The 25,626-nt window shown below is 44.0% G+C and overlaps 1 protein-coding gene across 1 annotated transcript in view; it reads left to right on the forward strand.

Moving 5' to 3' along the window:
• Window positions 1-25,626, forward strand: part of akap6 (A-kinase anchoring protein 6) — a 147,195-nt gene that overhangs the window by 21,881 nt on the left and 99,688 nt on the right. The window contains exons 4-11 of the mRNA XM_088354684.1: window positions 813-922; window positions 1,007-1,166; window positions 3,729-4,250; window positions 5,680-5,943; window positions 7,187-7,318; window positions 7,386-7,511; window positions 11,233-11,481; window positions 18,988-19,110. Of these exons, the coding sequence (XP_088210810.1) occupies window positions 813-922; window positions 1,007-1,166; window positions 3,729-4,250; window positions 5,680-5,943; window positions 7,187-7,318; window positions 7,386-7,511; window positions 11,233-11,481; window positions 18,988-19,110 (1,686 nt within the window). The remainder of the gene's footprint in view (window positions 1-812; window positions 923-1,006; window positions 1,167-3,728; window positions 4,251-5,679; window positions 5,944-7,186; window positions 7,319-7,385; window positions 7,512-11,232; window positions 11,482-18,987; window positions 19,111-25,626) is intronic.

A 25,626-nucleotide genomic window follows, 5' to 3' on the forward strand; every position in this document is an offset into this window, starting at 1 on the left:
TTGACTCTGTCCAGTATCCTGCTCATGTATCTAGTATCCAGTATTGATCCCGCCTGTCTCGTTCTGTTCGGTATCTTCCTCCAGTTTCCAGTATCTGGTATCGATCTCGCTTGTCCCTTCCTGTCCAGTATCTCGCTCCAGTCTTCAGTATCGATTCCGCCTGTCTTGTCCTGTTCGGTATCTTCCTCCAGTCTCCAGTGTCTGATATTGATCCCGCCTGTCTCGTCCTGATCGGCATCTTGCGCCAGTCTCCAGTATCTGGTATCGATTGTCTGTCTCGTCCTGTCTGGTATCTTGCTCTAGTATCCAATATCCGGTATCGATCCAGTCTGTCTCGTCCTGTCCGGTATTTTACTCCAGTATCCGATATCGATCCCGCCTGTCTCCACCTGTCCGGTATCTTACTCGTGAACCCTTTCTCGATTCGGTCTGTCTCCACAGACCTACCCGGTATCCGTCCTGTCCAGTATCTTGCTCCAGTATTCTGTGTCAATCCTGTCTGTCCTGTCCGGTATGTTACTCGTGTATCCGGTCTCGACCTCATGTGTCCAGTCCTGTCCGGTATCTCGCTGTTGTATCCAGTATCCCATAGCCGGTCTTGATCCCGACTGTCCCGTCCTGTCCCTTTCTTGTCTATCCGCTATCGATCCCGTCTGTCCCATCCTGTCCGATATCTTGCTCGTGTATCCGGTATCGATCCCGTCTGTCTTGACTGGTTTCGATCTCTTCTGCCCAGCGATCGTCGAATCGAGATCATGTATACATGTGTATGCTCATGATATCTGCACTTTTGTGCTTTTTTGCTGATCCAGGACATCTGCGAGGACATCTCTGACCATGTGGAGCAGATCCACGCTCTCTTGGAGACCGAGTTCTCCCTCAAGCTCCTGTCCTACTCGGTCAACATCATAGTGGACATCAGGTAAGTGACGCCGCGACTACACCCCAAAAACCATATCACAACCGTACTCAGATTTGATACGTTTTGTCTGTGGTGGTGTGCCAGGACCGTGCAGCTTCTGTGGCATCAACTGAGGGTTTCAGTTCTGGTCCTGAAGGAGCGACTCCTTCGCGGTCTGCAGGACCCCAACGGGAACTTTACCAGGCAGACTGACATCTTGCAGGCCTTCAGCCAGGACCAGGACCAGGGTCAGGATCAACACCAGGTATGTCCTACAGTCGATTGTAAAGAGGGAGAACTATGATTCTGGAGGACCAGGGGTTCCCGACCCTGGTAGATAATTTTGGGTTAGATCAATTTTTGAATAAATACTTATTTGAACAAAAGGATAGATTAAAATTGGATTAGGCTATTAAAAAGGAGAGACAGAAACAATATAATTGCCAAAAACTGAGTGATTTAGGAGCTTCATAACAAAGCCATGTGAGAACCAAACCACTCAACAATCAATTTTTGCAACATTTTATACCACCTGGGGTGAAAATTGAGACTATTAATGATTAAAACATAAGAATGGTCGGATTACCTTAACTCATTATGGAGAACAGACTTTAGGTTGTAAGAAGAGGGACATTAATGTTTTTTAACTGTCACGACCGGAACAAACAGTGGACCCAAATGCGTAACGTATCGCACAACACTTTATTAAGGTATCGGGCAGGGATCAGGGAGAGACGAAAAAAAACAGCGATCTGGTGCTCGCTGGGCAGGTGGAACAGGAAGCCCCCGTAGCCGGGGCCGGAAAGCAGAGCGTGATCGTGGATCGGAGCAAGTCAGGTAGCCGGGACAGGAGAACAGAGCGTGGATCGGAACAAGTTTGGTAGCCGGGACAGGAGAACAGAGCGTGGTCGTGGATCGGAAGAAGTCAGGTAGCCGAGACAGGAGAACAGAGTGTGGATCGGAACAAGTTTGGTAGCCGGGACAGGAGAACAGAGCGTGGTCGTGGATCGGAACAAGTAAGGTAGCCGGGACAGGAGAACGGAGCGTGGATCGGAACAAGTTTGGTAGCCGGGACAGGAGAACAGAGCGTGGATCGGAACAAGTTTGGTAGCCGGGACAGGAGAACAGAGCGTGGTCGTGGATCGGAACAAGTAAGGTAGCCGGGACAGGAGAACGAAGCGTGGTCGGGGATCGGAAGCTAGTCAGGGAACCAGAGACCATCGGGAAGACTTTATTAAGGTATTGGGGGGGATCAGGGAGAGAGGAAAAAACAGCGATCTGGTGCTTGCTTGGCAGGTGGAACAGGTAGCTCCCCGCTGCCGGTGACAGGTTGCGAGGCAGACAGCCGGGGACAGAGAACAGAGCGTGGTCGTGGATCGGAACAAGTAAGGTAGCCGGGACAGGAGAACGGAGCGTGGATCGGAACAAGTTTGGTAGCCGGGACAGGAGAACAGAGCGTGGATCGGAACAAGTTTGGTAGCCGGGACAGGAGAACAGAGCGTGGTCGTGGATCGGAACAAGTAAGGTAGCCGGGACAGGAGAACGAAGCGTGGTCGGGGATCGGAAGCTAGTCAGGGAACCAGAGACCATCGGGAAGACTTTATTAAGGTATTGGGGGGGATCAGGGAGAGAGGAAAAAACAGCGATCTGGTGCTTGCTTGGCAGGTGGAACAGGTAGCCCCCCGCTGCCGGTGACAGGTTGCGAGGCAGACAGCCGGGGACAGAGAACAGAGCGTGATCGTGGATCGGAGCAAGTCGGGTAGCCGGGACTGGAGAACAGAGCGTGGATCAGATCAAGTTGGGTAGCCGGGACAGGAGAACAGAGTGTGGATCGGAACAAGTCGGGTAGCTGGGACAGGAGAACAGGGCGTGGTCGTGAATCGGAAGCAAGCCAGGGAACCGGAGACCATCAGGAAGACTTTATTAAGGTATCGGGAGGGATGAGGGAAAAAGGAAAAAATAGCGATCTGGTGCTCGCTGGGCAGGTGGAACAGGAAGCCCCCGGGGCCGGTGACAGGTGGTGAGGAAGACAGCCGGGGCCGGAGAGTAGAGCGTGATCGTGGATCGGAGCAAGTCGGGTAGCCGGGACAGGGGAATAGAGCGTGGTCGTGGATTGGAGCAAGTAGGGTAGCCGGCACAGGAGAACAGAGCGGGGTCGTGGATCAGAACAAGTTGGATAGCTGGGACAGGAGAACGAAGCGTGGTAGGGGATCGGAAGCTAGTCAGGGAACCAAAGACCACCAGGAAGCCAGGGGCAGGGGATCGATGGCAGTAATCAGGGGAAGCAATCAGGCAGGAAGACGAGGTAGGGCAGGCAGGTCGCAGGATGCAGGAACAGGTGGGAATCAAAACGGGAACAAGAGTCAAAAGTGCTTGCCTTGCATGTGCTGAGGTTCCCTGACGGACTGACCAAGAGTGACCGGAAGGCAGCGCTTAAACAGGGAGAGGGATAATGAGGAAACGAGTGGCAGCTGGGGCTGAAGGAGTGACAAAGTGAGGGTAATCAGCGGGCAACTGAGAGGATCGTGACATTAACTATGTATGTAATATAAGCGTTTGCTTCTTACTACCCCTTTTCGAACATATTATGTAACGTTATATTGTTGTTGAGTTATTGTTTTTGTTCTGTTTCTTATTTTGATGTTCGAATAAAGTTTTCATTCATTCATTCATTCAACTATCGAATGCAAACAAAAAGAGTAATCACAGTTGCAAAAGTTGACTCCATTCCTCTGACAAATGTCCCAATGCGTCCCCAGCAAAGATGATGCGTCTAGGATCGAAAACACTGCTCTCATCCAACGCGCCTACTCTCGTTGCTTTTCAGACCAGTCGACTCGACGCCCTGACCGAAGTCGACGACTGCGGCCAGCTGACCATTCGTTGCAGTCAGGACTATTTCTCTCTGGACTGCGGCATCACAGCCTACGAACTCAACGACTACAGTCCAAGCGACGAGACTCGAGACAACCAGGACACTGTCCGGGACACCGAGCAAGTCTCGGAAACAGACGCAGAAGAAAACAAGGAATCGGGAGCACTCAACCAGGATGCCCGGAACTGTTTAGCTGCACTCGTAACCTCCGAAGATTCATTCAACTGCAACCGTCCTGCCGGGGATCAAAGCGAGACAGAAAAGTGTCCCCAGTTGGCAGATAACCACAAGGGGGAGCCGTCTTCCTTTGAAGGAGTCGCGCCGATCTCAAGCGAACCTGAAGAAAACAAGAGAGTCTCTGAGCAGGAAAACCAGGACCAACTCGCCACCGCCATCCCTACCACCCAAATGGATCCTTTGAGGGATCGTCTGGATCGCTCCAAGTTCTGTTTGGAGCTAGAGTCGGGTTGTCAGGTAACTGATTCACAGTGAGTAGCATTACCAGCTAGCGTCATTAGCATTGCAAATTATTTTGAAAAATCGCGATATGATATTCAGTAGAGCCCCAGGATATGACAATGAAATTGTCGTTCAGCAGGGGATAGAAACCTTATTTTAACTAAATAAATACATTAAAATAAGAGAAAAGTTTGTAGAAATTGCTAGTTGTTGTCATGAACCAGAACAGGATCAGGACCCAAACGCGTGACGTTTCTCATACAAGCTTTTTATTTTACGGGAAATAGGGAGTCATGCACGTTAGGCAGCAGTCTGGCGTGAAATGATAGAAAGCCAGAGGCCGACGAGATCGATACCAATTGCCCGAGTAGATATTGGACGGATGGGGTTGATACTGGACAGGACGGGACAGACAGGATTGATAATGAAACAGGATGTCGAAACTCAACAGGACAGACTAGACGGGATTGAAAACTGGAGAGAAAAATAAACAGGACAAAAATAGACGGGAACGAAACTGGAAACCGATATTAAACGGGACAAAAATAATTGGGAACAATACCGGACAGGGAAGGGAAATAGGACTGAGTCAAAACCCACGTCTTGCGGGGCAGAGGTTTGTTCACGGACTGACAAAGGAAGAATAAGAGCACCGAGCTTAAATAGACGGAAAGCCAATCTGTCAATGAGCCGCAGCTGGCGCCACACGGGCGGGGCCAACTGGCCGCCCTGGCAACCGTGACAGTTGTGTGTAATATACGTGAATATGATTAAAGTACAGTGCAGATAAACATACATGTAAAGAAAAAATGGAATTTTATTTACCTCTCGTTTGAAGTGGCTGTTCAATTGGAGTAGCGGGTGAATGCGAGGAGATGGCGGAATAAAAATAAAAATAAAACAAATTTGGAACATTCCACCTGCCATGCAATATAGCGAAGATGACGATTTTTGTGTCGTCATCGTATTTCTTGATTATCACAAGCTTTGCTTCCACGGTGTATCTTTTTTTTTTTGCTTCTCTCTTTAGCACCGTTTTAAACATTGAGACTCATAGCGAACGAATACAGTACCAAAAATGATACAAAATTGTATCGCTGACTTGCAAAGATTTTACATAGCACACGAAATTCTAACCCGAATAGAGAGAAAGGCATTGTGAGAGGTAGTTCAGCCAAAATTGTATTGGCATTTTTATGAAGCTGTGATGAAAACCAATAGCATAGGAGTATTTTAGATGATGTCCACCAATAGTAGACTGGCTTCTTAGCGAATCTGTTTAGAGGGGCAGGAAAAAATATAATTCCTGAAAATGTCTTAAGGTGAGGGACCATATCCCGGGGGTCTACTGTATTTGCCCTCACCTTTTTATCCTTAAAAGGTATCAAAATATTCCTGTGATTTGAAGCCAGTCTTCGGGTCTGATCAGTTTTTCGTGCACCAGGTCATGAACGGTGGCAGTATTCGGGATCCCATGACGACTAACGGGAATTCCGGGGAAGCCCCCTTACTCGCATCAGATCTGATGTCCCAGAGAAACCGAGTGGACCCTCTCACCTACAGCGATGGCGACTCCGACCTATCTGCCCCGTCCCCTACCATGGATCAGATCCTGTCTTCGGACCTGGAGGCCAGCGGGGAGGACTCAGACCCCAGACCTCCTTCTGGCAAGACGCCGTCCTGGTTGATGAAACAGAAAAGACACAAGGTGAGAAATTTTTGCTTGTTAAAGTTCTCTGTGTTCTAGGCAATCTAGGTTTTGGGAGTAACGGGATACAAGTAACGAAGTTGTCATGAACCGGAATCAAAACAGGATATCAAAATTAGGACAAACTAGACGAAATTGGAAACCGATATTAAACAGGAACAAAAACAGGATATTGAAATTAAACAGGACAAACTAGACGGGAACGAAACTGGAAACCGATATCAAACAGGACAAAAATAAACGGGAACAATACCAGACAGGGAATGGAAACAGGACTGAGTCAAAACCCACGTCTTGCGGGGCAGAGGTTCGTTGACGGACTGACAAAGGAAGAATGAGAGCACTGAGCTTATAAGACACAAGGTGATACATTTTTGGTTGTCAAAGCTCTCTGTGTACTAGGTCAATCATATATTTGCAAGCTTTGGGAGTAACGGGATACATGTAACGAAGTTGTCATGAACCGGATCAGGATCAGGACCCAAATGCGTGACGTTTCTCACACAAGCTTTTATTTTACGGGAAATGGGGGCAGTCATGCACGTTAAGAAGCAGTCTGGCGTGGAATGACAGGAAGCCAGAGGCCGACAAGATCGATACCAATTGCCCAAGCAGGTATCGGACAGATGGGGTCGATACCAGACAGGACGAGACAGACAGGATGGATATCAAAACAGGATATTGAAATTAAACAGGACAAACTAGACGGGAGCGAAACTGGAAACTGATATTAAGCTGGACAAAATAAACGGGAACAAAAACAGGTTATTGAAATTAAACAGGATAAACTAGATGGGACCAAAACTGGAAACCGTTAGTAAACAGGACAAAATAAACGGGAACAATACAGGAAACAGGACTGAGACCCACGTCTTGCGGGGCAGAGGTTCATTGACGGACTGACAAAGGGAGAGCGAGAGCTATTCCAGCTATCTACCTTGGTCATATCCCTCAAGAGTGGTGAGCGACAGCAAGACAAACACATACAATAACAAAAAAAAAATTAAAAAGGAAAAAAATAGCAAAAATGCTAATGATAGATGACAAAAAGTAAATGAGTAAAATAAAGGCCATGTTTGTTTTGTCTATTATGAGCATATTACTTTAGCAAAGTAATCCAAAATTAATTGAAAAATAGCAAGTTACTTTGCTGCAATATTAAGGTAATATTACTGATTACAGTAACTGTATCCGATTACATTTTTCAAGTTACCTTCTCAATCTTTTATATTTGGTCCGCCAGGAGTTCTTGCCTTCAGGAGGGGATTCGAACCCAGAGCACTGGTACGGGTCGGAGGAGTTTTTAGCGCTCCCCGTTCAGATCCACAAGAGCGACATTTTGGCTATCAACCTGGAGAGTCTGGCCCAGTCACTGGTGTGTGGAATTTGGAGATTTTGTCTCAGAAATTCCGAATCCTCAACGTTTTTACGATTTGTTGCAGAGACCCGGTGGTGAGAACCTTAGTCCTGATGCTTTGCAGGATGTGGATGACTGGGAACTGACAGAACTCAATCACGAAAACTGGGATTCTTCGGAGAGTGGGGACGGGGTCTCTTCCTCACCGCTGGTTAGTTTTTTGTTCCCGTTCCATCGGGGTTCATTCGTTCCTTCGTCATTTTCCCCACTAGTTGATTTTAACACACATCGTTTCACAGGCCCTTGTCTGCTATTGGTTGACATCGCATGAAAATGTCAAGTCATGTTTACAGTGGAACCTCCTTTTTCGAACGCCTCTCAGTTCGAACAAATCAGGTGAAAAAGGAAAAGTAGTGCGTACAACCATTGCATTTAGGAAATAAATAATAGCAAAATATGAAGGAGGTGTGCGAGTGTCTGATCTTGCTAGGGAATACAGCATGGCTAAATCTACGATCAGTACGATACTAAAGAATAAGGAGGCGGTGAAATCTAGTGATGCGGCTAAGGGAGTGAGTGCTATAAGCAAGCAACGGCCACAAGTTTTGGAAGAGGTTGAAAAACTTTTGATGATTTTCATAAATGAAAAACAGTTAGCGGGATATAATGCTAGTGAAGAGATGATTATTGCGAAAGCACTAAAAATGTACAGTGATTTGTGACAGATTCATTTGGGATATTAATCTCTGGCTGATATGAGAGTCAAGGAAGATGCAGATTTGATATCAACAGGAGGCCCCCAGTTACCGCGGGGAGAAAAACGGACCCACTCCTCTGAATGACTCCTCTTTCTCACCGTGGCCCAGTGACGCGATTGTTTTTATTAGAAGAAGTCAAGCAGTTGTAAAAACATAACATGATGAGTTTCCTGTACCCTTCAAAATAAAGACTGAAAGTATGCGTGTTTTTAAACAGAATCATATAAAAGAGTAGAAAAATAGAGAACAAGTATTAAAAAACAGTATGAAAGCAAGTATATTCCATCAGAGCCATTTGTAACGTGAAAAAATTACAAATAACTAGATGTAATATACCTTACAATTTGCCACCTGCGCCTTCTGCTGACCACCACAAAGGTAAGAAATTTTTACACGTTCATTTTAGGGTAATCTTTCGTACGGAAGATTACGATAACGCGAACGTACGATTAGCCTGGGTTAGCTTCATGTTTACGTTAAACATTCAAGGTAAACATTCAGGGTGTTGGAATGGAGCCCAACGTTCAGGGTGTTGGAACGGAGCCCCCTTTCCAATGAACCGCTCACCACTTGTTGTGGAGACCCCGACCCTGGTGCTAAATGACTTGTAAACGACCTGATTTTTATTTTTATTTTTACACGTTCATGTTAGCGTCATCTTTCGTACGGAATATTACGATAACGCGAACGTATGATTAGCCTGGGTTAGCTTCATGTTTACGTTAAACATTCAGGGTGTTGGATCGGATTAAAACGATTTACATTATTTTTAATGGGAAAAATGATTTCGGTGATCGAACAAATCGGTTTTCGAACAGGGTTCTGGAACGGATTATGGTCGAGAACTGAGGTTCCACTGTATTAGTATAGCCTTTAATCACAAAGAGTCTCAAAGGGCTGCACAGATCAAAGACTATTGCAAACTCATCTCATCTCATCTCATCTCATCTCATTCGCTGCACCGCTTATCCTCAGTAGGGTCGCGGGGGTGCTCGAGCCCATCCCAGCAATCATCGGGCAGTGGGCAGGGGACACCCTGAACTGGTTGCCAGCCAATCGCAGGACTATTGCGAACTATCAAAGACATTTTTTTGCATTTGTGAAACCTTCAATATCTACACAATAGTAAACAATGCTTTTGATAAACACAAATGCACTTTGCTGAATCATATTATAAGAACACTGAACTGATGCAGAAACAGTGCCTAAACGATGTGGACATGCACGAAACATCATCCCTCTCCAGGGTTGGTTAGGGGTTACTTTAACTGGATTACTTTCAATTACTTTTTGATTACTCCAATACCAAATATGCTAATAAAAGACCAAAGAAACTAAATATGAATAAAATGATGACTCACAACACGTGGTAAGCTTTCTCTCCTGGCTTTGATCTCTTTGATCTCCGGCAAAACGAACATCAAATGCGCCGGAAACAAAATGAAAATAAATCCAAACAGCTTGCCAACATCATTTTTGCCGTTCCATGTATTCTGTTACTCGCTTGGGGAGTAACAAAATTTAGTCATCTTATTCATATTTAGTTCCTTTTGTCTTTTATTAGCATATTTGGTATTGGAGTAATCCAAAAGTAATTGAAAGTAATCCAGTTAAAGTAACCCTACCCAACCCTGAGGAAGACAAACTATTAAACTGAGCTTCTTTGATGTGTAGACAAAGATCTGATCAAAGCCACCTCCTTGTTTCTAATGGTGCTTTTTTTATGCTGAAACCATTCCCAGAGGTTTGATACTTCCCGATGAGCAGCACAGAACACTTTATAATAGTTGTTTTTTAATAATGAAACAAGAAAATTGCTGATATGGTATGGCCGACTTACCTCCCACAATGCCTTTCTCTTCTTTCATTCAGTTCAGTTTAGAATCTTGTGTGCTTCGTAAAGATTTTGCGAGTCGGTGATTCAATACTGTATCATTTGTAGTATTCGCTATGGGTCCAAAGCTTGCAGTGATGCTGAAGGCGGAATAACCTTGGAAACAAAATTATTAAAACAATATTTTGTAATAAACCATGGCTGGAGAAAAAAGGAAAATGTCTCGGACATTAACCAGAAGCGGACAAGGAAATATTTGAGTGGTCTTAAGGAAAAAGACTAAATGGATATGGGGTGTCTCAAAATTGAAAGGCATTGGCTCAGGAAGTAGAGCGCGTGTGCCTTCTTCGTATTTTGGTTCTTTTTGTTTCCATGGTTATCATGTTTTTCTTTCTCCCTTTCGCATCACTGCAAACAATGCAAGTGCAGTATAAGATCACTGAGACTTTATACAGTGCACAAGATTCCCATTCGATCGAAGAGACAGAAAGCCTTTCTGGAAGTCCAATAGCTCTGGAGGTAAAGCGCTCGTCTTGGGATCAAGAGGTCGCAGGTTCGATTCCCGGATCCTCCGTGTTATATGTCGAAGTTTCCTTGGGCAAGACACTCAATCCCTAATGCGCCTGATAAGCAGGTAGTTGCCTGCTATCGGTGTGTGAGTGTGTGTGTGAATGGGTAAGTGTGAAGCAAATTGTAAAGCGCTTTGGGAGGTCTTCATTGACTTGAAAAGCGCTATATAAATGCAGACCATTTACCCTCAAGTAGGCACACCAATTGTTACCTTTTCTTAGTTGCATGGCTGTGACGACACAACATTATTAAAAATAAAGGGGCGATTAAAGCTGAGAAATATTTTAAGGGCATAACATTCCTCACCAGTGGAAGTTTTTAAATCAGTTTCATTGAAATCCACTGTCTCCTCCACCTCTGCATCCACCTGCTACTCCATCGGACCAGCCCATGTCATGTTACACCAAAAGTAAATAAAATGTGATTTATTCCTTTGCGTGTATATTTGTTAGATGTTTATAACATATGACAAGTACTCACTATATGCTGTTTAGTTATTTTTATGTTTTTATCTGGGGTACGAGGTATTAGCTAATTAACATAGGTTTCTATCCTCTTTGTGATCCCTACTTCAGAACAGATGGATGTCATTTCTTTTTTCCATCTTCGCAACATTGCTAAAATTTGTCCCATGCTGTCCCATTTCGATACCGAGATGATAATTCATGCGTTTGTTACCTCCCGTCTTACTGTAATGCCCTACTCTCTACTTCAACTTGGTAGCAGCCTAAATTTTAATAATGGATCCCACCTCTTGCTTCTTCCTCAAGGGTCCAGTCAGGCAGGACCCGTTGGGTCAGCTAAGTCCCGCCTTCTCCAACGACACCGCCCTCTCATTGGACGGAAGCATCGAGTCCGGTAGACTGAGCAAGCTTCAGTCCGAAGACGGGGAGGAGCGATTGCCCGGGTCTTTGGCGCCTCCTGTGGACGGACGTGGGAGTGCCACTCTGGTGAGGCAACTTCTGGAGGACGTGGGCCGGGACAGAGACAGAGATCCTGATGTGTGGGACAAAATGGAGGTAAATTTAATAATTAATCGCCCCCAAAAAACCTGAATATTTGTTTTTCAAATGACCGCATTTTCCAGAAAATAAATCGCACCTTTAAACCTTAAATTGGCCAGATATTTGAACATGCGCCCTATCATCCAGTGCGCCTTATACGAGGAGAATATGAGAAACGCTTTAGCATATTTGAGCAATTACGGATCAGTCGATGAATGATATTTTTCGAGCAACGAGGGCTCTGGCGAGGCCGCCACGAGTGATGGATCTGCGTTTTTTAGCTAATCCATCATCTCATCATCTCACCTGCAAAGGTCGCGTATGATTGGCAGGCGGATTATTGACGAGGAGGCTGACTAATCAGTCATATCTGTCCTATTGAATATGGCCCGATGTCGATACGCAGACGAATTTTGATGCATCATCAACGAGACCACTCGGCCTCCTGCTTGTTTTTTTCCCGCTTATTTCTCCCGACTTCTTCCCTGTTTTCGCTCGCTTTGGGTTTCACGTTGTTTTTAGTTGAGTGCTGTTTTGATGAGCAAAACGAAAGAGTAACATAGTCTCAAAGGGTTGCACAGATCAAAGACTATTGCAAAGGAAAAAAAAGAAGAAACGGGTCCAGAAACAGGTCGGCAATAGGTATCAGGCAGGAAAAACAGGGCAGGATAATGTCGGATAGTACAAAGCTTGCCTAGCTGAGAGAATAGGTTCGCAGACGGTCTGACGGCTTCCTCTTGAAAGACAGGGGTTTAAAAAGAGTCAACAGCCAATCAGATCCTGTGGCTGTTGGCGCCAACGGGGCAGCTGCAGATGCCCCGAATCAGTAATCATGACCTTGAAATCACAACTTAAGCTAACAGGGAGCCAATGCAGGTTAGCTAAAATCGGGATCATGTGGTCAAACTTTCTTGTCTTGGTTAAAAGCCTCGCTGCAGCATTTTGTACCAGATCCAGGCTCTTGATCTTGGACTTTGGGAGACCGGAGAGTAGGGCATTACAGTAAGACGGGAGGTACAAACGCATGAATTATAATCCCTGAATCCGACAGAGACAGCATGGGACAAATTTTAGCAATGTTGGGAAGATGGAAAAAAGCTGTTCTAGTAATATTTTGAATATATATATGACACCTACAGAGCAGTTTTTGAGAAAAAGTCACGGCTTTTAGATGGACCAATAACCAGCATTTCGGTCTTTTCAGAGTTAAAGCGCAAGAATTTGAGTGACATCCATTCTTTTATTTTAGTGAGGCTGGCCTCCAAATTTCCACAGTTTAGTGTGGCAGATGGGAACTGATATTATACTTGCAAATAACACCTAATGGAAGCATGTAAATTCTGAAGAAAAGGGGGCCAAGTACTGAACCCTGCGGAACACCACAGGTAACACGAAAGGGCTCAGATGTCATTTCACCATATTTAACATAGTGCGTCCTATCTGAGAGGTAGGATCTGAACCATAAGAGGACTGTTCCTGAGAGACCAATCCATTTTTCCAACCGTTCTAGTAAAATATGGTCCACAGTGTCAAAGGCAGCACTTAGGTCCGGCAGCAGCAAGACTGATGAAGAGGAGATACTATTTGGGCTGAAAATTGTCCTGATTTTATGGCTCATTTTTCTCTTATTTCACTTTTGAAATAATTCCTCAAACCAGCTCAATCATCTGTAATGGTAGAGAGCAGATCTTTCTTTTAACCCAAAACGCCAGTGATTCGGCGATCGATGGGCGGAAGACGTCAGGCAGCAGTCTGGCGTGGAATGACAGGAAGCCAGAGGCCGACGAGATCGATTCCAATTGCACGAGCAGATATCGGACAGATGGGGTCGATACAGACAGGATTCATATCAGGCACTAGAGACTGGAGTCCGATGACAAGCAGGACGAGATCGACGGAAACGATACCAGACACTGGAGATGGAAATTAAACAGGACAAACTAGATGGTAACGCTACCAGACACTGGAGATCGATAACAAACAGAACAAAATGACCGAGAACGAAACTGGAGATCGATATTGAACAGGACAAAATAAACAATACCGGGCAGGAAACCGGACAGAGTCAAAACCCACGTCTTGGGGTTGCAGAGGTACGTTGACGGACTGACGAAGGGTGGGTGAGAGCACTGAGCTTGAATAGGAGGGAAGCCAATCATTCAACGAGCCGCAGCTGGCGCCAAACCGGCGGGACCAATTGGGCGCCATGGGCAACCGTGACAATTATTAGTATTTGCTGATTTTGTTTATTTGAGGGATTTTTAGTATAATGTTTTATAAATATTACAATTTGAGGAAATTACATTATTATGTAACTATTGTTGGGATTTAACTATCAAAATGTACCGTTTTACCAAATTGTTCGAATTAGTTATCTGACTCCATTAACCAAACACGACTTACATTCATCCAACAATTATGCGCGCTCGTTTTTGGAGAAAAAAATGACCAGGAAGCCGGCAATTCCAAACGGGGGCAGGTTTATTATTCCTAACAGCAGAACTAAGTGTACCAACAGGAGACGGCCCCCATATGAGTTCCCTGGGATCATTTATACATTTCAATAAACAAATCAAAGACATCCTACTATTCCCCCATTGGCCATGTGCCATCTGCAGCCAACCCCAGCCTTCTCCCATTGGCCATCTTCTCCCCGCACGATAGCGTGCCGGCTCCTCCCATGGGCATGCCAAGGAAGCTGCCTGGGCTCCACAATCTCTGGTCGTCCTGCGTCACCCAGGCATTCTGTAATCAGAAGTGTCCTAGACAAAACTACTGCCATTTATGCATTCCACACAGCCTGCCCTGACCTTTTATTGTACATTGAACTAAAGCAGTCAATGAATATCTTTATTGCATTAAACTGAATACATGTAACTTGTAGTCAATCGTATAAAATCCTTTGTAGTCAAATGTATAAAATCCTTTACTATTAACTACATGTTCAAGAAAATAATTGTTGTTACTTGCAGCGCCCCTAGAAAAATAGTAAAATTAGAAGAAAAAATAAAATTCAGTGACAGGCTTTGGGTAAATCAGGATTATTTCCCATTATTGCCTTCTAAAAAGTTGAAAATATTGTAATTAATAGAAGATAATCCTTTAAATGAGAAATGTCAATTATTTATCTACATTCTACGGTTTGAGATGTATTTATTTAATTTCAATTTTGTTACCGATACTCGCTCATCTTTATTTCTATGCCCTGTAAATTCCTAAATCCAAACAGTTTTCACTCTTAAAATATGTAAATGAGTGCTACAAACATCCCGGAATGCCGAATAGTTTGAACCCACGCTGTGCCAGAGTGAAGAAGGCCTTAGACTTCATTAAGCTCCACAGACCAAAGCAATCGAGTTACGCTCACGCGCACGCAGGCAGTCTCGTCCCTCATTCCTTCGTGCTCTCGGCTAATTAGCTGATTAGCCGCTTAATTAGCAGCATGTAATGGTGGCGACGGATGAGCGGCGTAATTGAGGAAGTGAAGAAGAAGAGCTCCTCCTCCGTTTTTGTTTTTTTTAATCCCGATTTTGCCGCAGCGCCGTTCCACGCCCGGAACGCTTTATTTTATTTTTTTTTAACTACGATTTTTGAGGACTCGAGAATATTAAAGACCCAGTGTGTAATGTTGGACCACTAGATGGCACTGTCGTGTAATACGGACAAAAACCAGTGGGACAAAAAGCAGCAAGATGGCAGACAAACATGGCTGCACTAAATATTACGCACTGTCCCTTTAAAGCCACAGTGTGTATTATATAGTGACTTCATTCATCGAAACAAAACACTATTGATTCAAATAATATGCAAAAACACATTTACTATCCAAAAACATAAAGATTTGTAGGTTAAATTTCTTTAATAATTATTCTAAAAAAAAAATGAAAAATCAGAAATGTCTTACTACTACGGAAGCCTGAATGACCATTTTGCAAAGGTAGCTCGTCCCAGTGGAGCTTTTCGTTTACAATTACCCTCCACGGCTAAGTCGTGCATGTGGTGGTGGCCGAGTCCCATGATTCAGGCATCTAGTGCTTTTTTTTCACTGTTTCATTCTCTAGCCGGTCATATTAGCCACTTGGCTGAAGGTTATGGCTCGTTGCTAGCCGCTATTGTTATTGTCAGTTGCTCCATGAGTTCTGTGATTCAGGCACATAGTGCTCTTTTCTACAGCTGTTTCCTTCTCTAGTCACTTGTGTTAGCCACTTGGATGTAGGTTATGGCTCTTTGCTAGCCGCTACTGTTATGGTTAGCTGCTATGTGAGGTACAAGATTCAGGCACCTGGTGCTTTTTTCTCCTCCAGCTGTTTCCTTCTCTAGTCACTTGTGTTAGCCACTTGGCTGTAGGTTATGGCTTGTTGCTAGATGCTATTGTTATTGTTAGTTGCATCGTGAGTTCCGTGATTCAGGCACCTGGTGCTCTTCTCCACAGCTGTTTCCTTCTCTAGTCACTTGTGTTAGCCACTTGGCTGTAGGTTATGGCTTGTTGCTAGATGCTATTGTTATTGTTAGTTGCACCGTGAGTTCCGTGATTCAGGCACCTGGTGCTCTTCTCCACAGCTGTTTCCTTCTCTAGTCACTTGTGTTAGCCACTTGGCTGTAGGTTATGGCTTGTTGCTAGATGCTATTGTTATTGTTAGTTGCACCGTGAGTTCCGTGATTCAGGCACCTGGTGCTCTTCTCCACAGCTGTTTCCTTCTCTAGTCACTTGTGTTAGCCACTTGGATGTAGGTTATGGCTCTTTGCTAGCCGCTACTGTTATTGTTAGCTGCTATGTGAGGTACAAGATTTAGGCACCTGATGCTTTTTTCTCCTCCAGCTGTTTCCTTCTCTAGTCACTTGTGTTAGCCACTTGGCTGCAGGTTATGGCTTGTTGCTAGATGCTATTGTTATTGTTAGTTGCATCGTGAGTTCCGTGATTCAAGCACCTGGTGCTCTTCTCCACAGCTGTTTCCTTCTCTAGTCACTTGTGTTAGCCACTTGGCTGTAGGTTATGGCTCGTTGCTAGCCGCTATTGTTATTGTCAGTTGCTCCATGAGTTCCGTGATTCAGGCACCTGGTGCTCTTCTCCACAGCTGTTTCCTTCTCTAGTCACTTGTGTTAGCCACTTGGCTGTAGGTTATGGCTTGTTGCTAGATGCTATTGTTATTGTTAGTTGCACCGTGAGTCCCGTGATTCAGGCACCTGGTGCTCTTCTCCACAGCTGTTTCCTTCTCTAGTCACTTGTGTTAGCCACTTGGCTGTAGGTTATGGCTCGTTGCTAGCCGCTATTGTTATTGTCAGTTGCTCCATGAGTTCCGTGATTCAGGCACCTGGTGCTCTTCTCCACAGCTGTTTCCTTCTCTAGTCACTTGTGTTAGCCACTTGGCTGTAGGTTATGGCTTGTTGCTAGATGCTATTGTTATTGTTAGTTGCTCCATGAGTTCTGTGATTCAGGCACATGGTGCTCTTTTCTCCAGCTGTTTCCTTCTCTAGTCACTTATGTTAGCCACTTGGCTGTAGGTTATGGCTTGTTGCTAGATGCTATTGTTATTGTTAGTTGCTCCGTGAGTTCCGTGATTCAGGCACCTGGGGCTCTTCTCCACAGCTGTTTCCTTCTCTAGTCACGTATGTTAGCCACTTGGCTGTATGTTATGACTCTTTGCTAGCCACCACTGTTATTGTTAGTTGCTCTGTGAGGTAGAAGATTCAAGCACCTAGTGCTTTTTTCCCCCCTTTTGTTTCCTTCTCTAGTCACTTAGGTTATCCACTCGGCTGTACGTTATGGCTTTTTGCTAGCCGCTACTGTTATTGTTAGTTGCTCTGTGAGTTACAAGACTCAGGCACCTGGTGCTTTTTTCCCCCCTTTTGTTTCCTTCTCTAGTCACTTAGGTTATCCACTCGGCTGTAGGTTATGGCTTTTTGCTAGCCGCTACTGTTATTGTTAGTTGCTCTGTGAGTTACAAGATTCAGGCACCTGGTGCTTTTTTTTGACCCCAGCTGTTTCCTTCTCTAGTCACTTATGTTATCCACTCGGCTGTAGGTAATGGCTCGTTGCTAGCTGCTACTGTTAATTTTAGTTGCTCTGTGAGTTACAAGATTCAGGCACCTGGTGCTTTTTTTTTACCCCAGCTGTTTCCTTTTCTAGTCACTAGTACTATGTATTTATATAAGATTATCAAAAACATGATCCATCTCTCGCCGTTCTCTCCTCAGCGTTTTGACGTCGGCTCTTCCTTCAATCATCTTTATCGTCTTCATCTTGCTCATCTTCCTACCGTTTATCAATACTTTTCATTTACATTCCTCCTTTATTGATCTTTTTTTTCCTCCCAAAGGGTCACGCTTGGAATTTACATGCCGTCATACGCTTCACCGAGTCCAAAACTTTTCTGGAACTTTACGTAATGACGGAATTTTTCATTATTTTAAAATTCCATTTGAATACAAATATTTTCTTTTATTTTAACTAAAAAAACCTACATTTTTTTTTTTTTTTTTTTTTTTTTACATTTTATAATAAAAATAAATATTTGGATGTATTATAATGGTTTGATGTTTATATTTTATACATTATTTTACATTTATATTTTATTTCTTGAACGAAAAAAATAAATTGGCAATTCTAGTATCAAGTTCAATTAGATAAATATTATTCTTGCGTTTAAAAAGTCTTAAATCTATTTTGTGTTGAGCTGCGCTTTCTCCTTGTTCCGGGTTATGCTCTTATTAGCCAGCAGGGGGCAATAGCACTCCGTCGAATCTTCCTAGAAGTTTCTTTTAACTCAGTGCAAGCGTAAAACGCTGTATACACTTATATACTATATATTCTTATTTATTTAAATCAATTAAAAAATATATATCTATTTTAATCTAAATAAAAATGCAGTTATAGATTCGTTTAGTCTTTTGTATTCTGTATTTGTTTTAAAAAAGGATCGTTTTTAATAGACTCCAGAATTAATTTTTCCTCAATCCTTCAAATCTTCATTTTTTTTAGCCACCTAGAAAGTTGATTCACCATTTTCATAATTTGAGTTTATTAATGGAAACAGAAGGTTTCATTTAAAGGGGTATAAAGCAATATAAAGACAATAAAAATAAAATACCCTCTGAATGAATCTCATCTAATCCATCTAAATGTATATTTAAATCATGTTATGCATGTGTGTGTGTGGGTTTGTGTGTAAGTGTGTTCGTATGTGGCTTATAGATTCCAAAAAGACTAAACTGATTTTCGTGAATGTTTACACAGTTGTACTTTAGGCCTCTGGGAGCGTTTTTAGCTAGGTTTTGTATCAAGGCAACCTTAATAAATATTGACAAAATTGATAAACATCTGCTTTTGTGTACAATCAGTTCTGGAGCTGTATATAGCAATGTGGCTCTTTGACACTCTTTGGCGCTTTTTCAACAAACTAAGGCCCCAACAACCTCACCCAAGGAGAATGCCCAGCAACGTTGGGCCATTATGATTGTAATAGATAAAGAAACCCTTCTTTTTCTATCTCTGATTTTTGCACTCTGGACCCTCTCTTGCAGAAGTTTGAGAGTCAGCTGGATGGATTTATCGTCTGGCTGCGAGGGTCCCTGGACCGCACACGAGACTGGACGCCGCCCGCCGCCCAATTGGACCCTCTCCGCCTCTACCTGGACACGCACCTGGTCAGAAAAAAACCCTCCGTTTTGTTGTCTTTTTCTTCTTGTCTGTCTCCTGCTGTAACATTTTCCATATTTGATGGCACTTCATTTTTTTCTTTTCTCATTTTTGCGCTTGTCCACCCCGGCTTTTTGGTGGACAGCATACAGCAGCCTATTACATTCTCAAACAAGACAGTCACGCCCACCAAACACACACTTACACAACATGCACCCCGTGATAGCATTTGTTGTGTGCTGTCTGCTTCAGAACACAGTGATTGTATTTTTTTTTTAACTAATTTTACGATTTCTCTTCATTCCTGCTCATTTAGCTTTTCCTTTTTGAGTCTAAGGTTCACTGGAGAGTGAAAGAATCATTGCTGGTACAATTTAGTAGAATAAAAAATATGTTTTTGAATTGTGAATTCATGCATAATGTTATTGGTAAATCAATGATCAAAGGGTCTTTATTTCTTCTTCTTTTCCTTGATTATCTTTTGTTTTTCTTGCTTTTTTCTTCTTTTTTCTCTGTTCCCTTTTCTGATTGTTTTTGTTTCTTTTCCCTAGCATTTGACTTCAATTCCCCAGATTGATTTTTGTGTTTTTTCTTCTTTCCTTTTTTTTTAAAATCCCTTTTTCTTTTTTTTCCTCGTTTTTCCTTTTTTCTTATTTTTTTTGTCTTTTGTTTCACTTTCCTAGCTTTTTACTACAGTTTTTCTTGTCTTTTTGTCTTTTTTCTCTCATTTCCCCCCCCCCATTTTTTTTTTTCATTTTTCATGCCATTTTCATTCAAAATGGGATAACGACATGACGAGAGAGAAGGAGAACAAGATAAGGAGAAAGAAAAGGAGATAACGATAGAGAATTAGAGAATTAATTTTTGGTGGACAGCATACAGCAGCCTATTACATTCTCAAACAAGACAGTCACGCCCACCAAACACACACTTACATAACATGCACCCCGTGATAGCATTTGTTGTGTGCTGTCTGCTTCAGAACACAGTGATTGTATTTTTTTTTTTTTACTAATTTTACAATTTCTCTTCATTCCTGCTCATTTCGCTTTTCCTACTTTCTCTCCGTCACAGTTCCCTACCTTTGGATTCCTTTGATCCACCTCTCTACCTAAAGCCAACCCCCACCTCCCTGACTCCGGCCCCTCATTCCCCACCTCAGTTTGCCGTCTTTTACTGTCTCTCTTGATTTCACTCTGTCCTGATTTGTGGCCAGGGGAGAAAAATCAAACAATCAGCTACAAACACAGGAGAGAGAGAGAGAAAGAAAGGGTGACAGAAGGAAAGCGAGAGAAAAAGGTTTGGAGAGACAGACATGGGGAGGGACACGGAGCAAGAGACATGAAGAGCGAGAGAGAGAGAGAGAGAGAGAGACAACAGAGAGAGAGAGAGAGAGACAACAGAGAGAGAGAGAGAGAGAGAGAGAGAGAGAGAGAGAGAGAGAGAGAGAGAGAGAGAGAGAGAGAGAGAGAGAGAGAGAGAGAGAGAGAGAGAGAGAGAGAGAGAGAGAGAGACAAGAGAGAGAGAGAGAGAGAGAGAGATATGAAAAGAAAGAGAGAAACAGGCATGGAAGCAGAGACTTGGAGGGAGAGACAGACATGGAGAGACAGACATGGAGGGAGGGACAGACATGGAGAGACATGGAGGGAGAGACAGAGAGAGAGAGAGAGAAAGAGAAGATTATATAATGAGAGAGAGGACAAGAATATAGGAAAGAAAGAGAACGAGATAATGAGAAAGAGAATGAGATAACGAGATGACGAGAGAGAAGTAGGAGATAAGGAGAAAGAAAAGGAGATAACGATAGAGAAAAAGAATGAGATAACGAGAGAGAGAGGGAGAGAGAAAAAGGAAGAGAGAGAAAAAGAGTGAGGGAGACAGAAAATGAGAGAATAAAAATAAATAAAAAAATTTAAAAAGAGAGAGAAATAGAGTGAGAGAGAGAGCGAGAGGGAGTAAGAAAAAAAGAGAGAGAAAAAGAAAGGAATACAGCCAAAGTGTTTTTGTGGGCGGCGCTTGGCTTTCAAGTGGACATATTTAAAACCGCAGCTCATTTTTCTCTTGTACATTTCGCATTGCCGTCTCGCTGGCCGGATTCAATATGTTAAAATAGCCCCGTAAAATATATAGAAGAAAAGGTGTATAATATTTGGACTGACTTGAGTCATTTTTATCATCCTATTTTTTAAAATATTTGATATTCTCACCTTTGACCCGCTGCTCCACCTAAGCCACTCCCCTTTCTCCCTGACCCCGCCCCCCCCAATGTCTGCCGTTTTTCCCCGTCTCTCTTGATTTCACTCTGTCCTCATTTGTAGGAAAGAAAATCCAGAAATTCAAAACAAACAGCTACAGACATATGGACCTGCACGCATAAACACGCACGCGAAACCAAAGTGCGATGAGACGAAACATGGCCACGTGCGTGCGCGCGCGAGAACAGATTGTGTTTGCGTTGTAGATGGAAAATATATACAAGCGGCCCTGTTTTAAAGACGCGCGCGCGCGAGCTGTTTTGCATTCATTTGCATGTTCCTGGACAGACTTCCAAATGAGCACGCAGATCGTCCCTCCCTGCGGAACAGTGATGTGTCCTTGGCGGACGAAACGGCTCGATGAGCCGGCTCTTGGAGGGGAATGTCGGGAGCCGAAAGAATCATTGCTGTTGTGATTTAGTAGGATAAGAAATTCGTTTTTGAATTATGAATCTATGCATAATGTTATTGGTAATGGAGTGATTAAAGGGTTTTTATTTCTTCTTCTTTTCCGAGATTAATTTTCATTTTTCTTGCTTTTTTTCTTCTTTTTTTCTCTCTCCGGTTCCTTTTTCGGATTTTTTTTGTTTCTTTTTCCTAGCATTTGACTTCAAATTTCCCTGATTTATGAGTGTTTTTTTTCTTGCATTTCATTTTAAAACATTTTTTCTTAGTTTTTCTTCTTCTTTTTTATTGCTTTTTCTTTTTGTTTTCCTTTCTCCTTTTTTCTTATTTTTTTTCTTCTTTTGATTCATTTTCCTAGCTTTTTACGACCATTTCTCTTGTCTTTTTGTCTTTCTCCTCCTTTTTCCCCCACATTTTCTTTTTCATTTTTCATGCCTTTTTCGTTTCCATTTTTCTCTATCATTTCTGTTTTTTGTTTCTTTTTGTCCCGACTGTTTTTTTTTCTCTTTTTAACTCCCCCGTTTTATGCTTCTTGTTTATTTTTCCCTTAACTTTTTAATTCTAGTTACTTGTTTAGTTCTTCTTTTGTTTCTTCTTTTCCTAGGTTTTTCACATAGCCTTTTTTTCCAGTCTTCTTCTAGTTTTTCTTTTCCTTTTTTTAGCGTTTTTTTCTCCTTTTTCCATTTTATGCTGCATTTCTTTCTTTTTCCCCTATTTTTTTCTTCTATTTTGTTGCTTTTCTTCTTGTTCTTGTTCAAATCTGAATGTCAATGAAGACCTCCCAAAGCGCTTTACAATTTGCTTCACACTTACCCATTCACACACACACACACACACACACACACACACACACACACACACACACACTCACACACACTGATAGCAGGCATCTACCTGCTTATCGGGGGGATTCAGTGTAGCCGGGACGGGGGAGGAAGGGCGATAACGAGTCCAGAAAAGAGGTCGGCAACAGGTATCGGGTAGGAAACAGGGAAAAACAGGACGATGGCCGGGACAGAAGAGCAGGGCAGAAACGGGTCCAGAAATAGGTCAGCAGCAGGTATCAGGCAGGAGAAAACAGGGCAGGAGATTGTCGGAAGGTACAGAGCTTGCCTAGCTGAAAGCATCGGTTTGCAGGACGGTCTGACAGCTTCCTCTTGGAAGCCGGGGGTTTAAAAAGGGTCAGGGAACCAATCAGCGCTCATGGCTGTTGGCGCAATCATGACAAAATTGCCTTTCAAGATGACATGTTTTTGGTGTTGGATTTCATCAAATACATTGCCCCCCAAAATGCGACGTATACAGTGAGTGCCAGTTATACACGTTTTTCCCTCATTTATTCGGCATTTTTTGGCTCCGGAGAGAATTATAGACCAGAATATTCGGTAATTGCATTCCAGGAACGAGTTCCTTAGTAAGGCGTATTTGTTGCAAGCGCCGAAAGGGCGACTGGGAGCGCCGGTTGGCTTCAATTACAGTCAGTTTGCGCTAATCGCGGAATGAAAATAAACAAGGATGAAACGGCATCGCTAACAGGCTAACCGACGCTTTGTAGCCGCGCGCTTGATAGTCACGCCGGCGCTTTGTAGCGCGGCGGATCGGCGGGGCTTTTACGTGGTTCTTTTCGTTTTTTTTTTTTTGATGTCGATCACAATTTCTGCAGCGTTGGCTTTGATTGGATCGGCGTTGGCGCGGGGTTGCGCGTGTGCGCGAGCGTCAAAGTCAAGCCTCAATGTCACGGGGGCCTATCAGTGCGCCGCACACCCGGGCTAATATGCTAATGCTAAAGGAGTCAAAGCGCGGCAGCCGGCGCAGAGGTGCTCGGGGCTAATATGCTAATGCTAACAGGTAATCTGATGCGGCGCGCTTTGAAGCGGCTCCTTTCGCCGGGGTTAAGATTATTACCTGGAGGATTCTATTTAATGTTTGTGCTGAGAAAACATGTGCGTGTACAGTTTCTCACTCAAACGCACGAAAATCTTCAGACCCGAGAGTTTTTCGAGTTACGGGTTTTAAAAAGTGTTTCTACCCCATGAGATGAGTTGCTAAACAATGAACTTCCAAAATATCTTTGTTTTTTATTCAAAATATTTGTATTTGTTGTAAGATTACGTGGCAGATCTGATGAGAAGAATACAAAAGCAGCATCAACCAAATTTCCTGAGGAAAGGGGTGAATCTGCTTTGTACCCCGACCTATAGCCAGTCTCATGGTGGCCCCCTCCCCCCTCAGTGGTTTGTCCGATTATGCCTCATTCGAAATTTGGTGAAAAAAAAGAAGATATGAGATGAAGCTCAGGCGTGCTTGCAGGTAGTCAATGTTAGAATAAAATAAAGTTCATTATTATACCGTAGGGCAGCACGGCAGCGCAGTGGTTAGCGCTTGTGCAGCACAGTTCATGTCATGGGAACCTGTCGTGGGTTCAAGTCCAGCTCCGGACATCCTGTGTGGAGTTTGTATGTTCTCCCCGTGCTTGCGTGGGTTTCCTCCGGGCACTCCGGTTTCCTCCCACATTCCAAAAACATGCATTTCAGGTGAATTGGCCGGTCCAAATGGTCCCTAGGTGTGAATGAGTGAATGAGTTGTCTGTCCCTGTGTGCCCTGCCATTGGCTGGCAACCAGTTCAGGGTGTCCCCTGCCCACTGCCCGGAGATGGCTGGGATGGGCTCCAGCCCCCCCGCGACCCTAAGGAGGATAAGTGGTACGGCTAATGAGATGAGATGAGATATTATACCGTATATCCACACCCATTTGGCCCACTGTTTTAAAGGGCGCGCTTTCCTTGGTTCGGATTGGTTTTTTTGTCTGCTTACACGGCGCATCAGTATCCAGTGTCTGGCATCTTGCTCCAGTATCCAGTATCTGGAATCGATCCATCTGTCCCGTCCTGTCCGGTATTTTGTTCATGTATCCAGTATCCGGTATCGATCTCGTCTGTCCCGTCCTGTTCGGTATCTTGCTTTTGTATCCAGTACCCAGTATCAATCCCGTCTGTCCCGCCCTGTCCGGTATCTTGCTCGTGTATCTAGTATCCGGTATCGATCCCGTCTGGGCCGTCCTGTCCGCTATCTTGCTCGTGTATCCAGTATCTGGTATCGATCCCGTCTGTCCTGCCCTGTCCGGTATCTTGCTCGTGTATCCATTACCCGGTATCGATCCGGTCTGCCTTGCCCTTTCCGGTTTCTTGCTCGTGTATCCAGTACCCGGTATTAATCCCGTCTGTCACGTCTGTCCCGTCCTGTCCGGTATCTTGCTCCAGTGTCCAGTATCCAGTATCAATCCCGTCTGTCCTGCCCTGTCCGGTATCTTGCTCGTGTACCCAGTATTCAGTATGAATCCCGTCTGTCCTGCCCTGTCCTGTATCTTGCTTGTGTATCCATTATCCGGTATCGAACCCGTCTGTCGCGTCCTGTTTGGTATCTTGCTTGTTTATCCAGTATTTGGTGTCAATCCCTTCTGTCCTCCCCTGTTCGGTATCTTGCCCCAGTATCCACTATCCGGTATCGATCCCGTATGTCCTCTCCTGTCCGGTATGTTGCTCGTGTATCCAGCATCCAGTATCGATCCTGTCCCTCCGGTCCTGTCTGGTATCTTGCTCGTGTAATCAGTATTTGGTATCAATCCCCTCTGTCCTGTCCGGTATCTTGCTGTTGTATCCGGTATCGATTCCGTCTGTCGCGTCCTGTCCGGTATCTTGCTTGTGTAACCAGTATTCGGTATCAATCCCGTCTGTCCTGTCCTGTCCAGTATCTTGCTGTTGTATCTTGTATCGATCCCGTCTATCCTGTCCAGTTTCAATCTCTTCTGCCCCTGGCTTCCTATTTTCCCGCGCCTGACTTCTATGTCTCACTTCTTCCGCCCAGC

This window comes from Urocampus carinirostris, chromosome 15, assembly GCF_059441175.1.
Source record: "Urocampus carinirostris isolate Australia breed hairy pipefish chromosome 15, RoL_Ucar_1.0, whole genome shotgun sequence".
NCBI classification, from domain to species: domain Eukaryota; kingdom Metazoa; phylum Chordata; class Actinopteri; order Syngnathiformes; family Syngnathidae; genus Urocampus; species Urocampus carinirostris.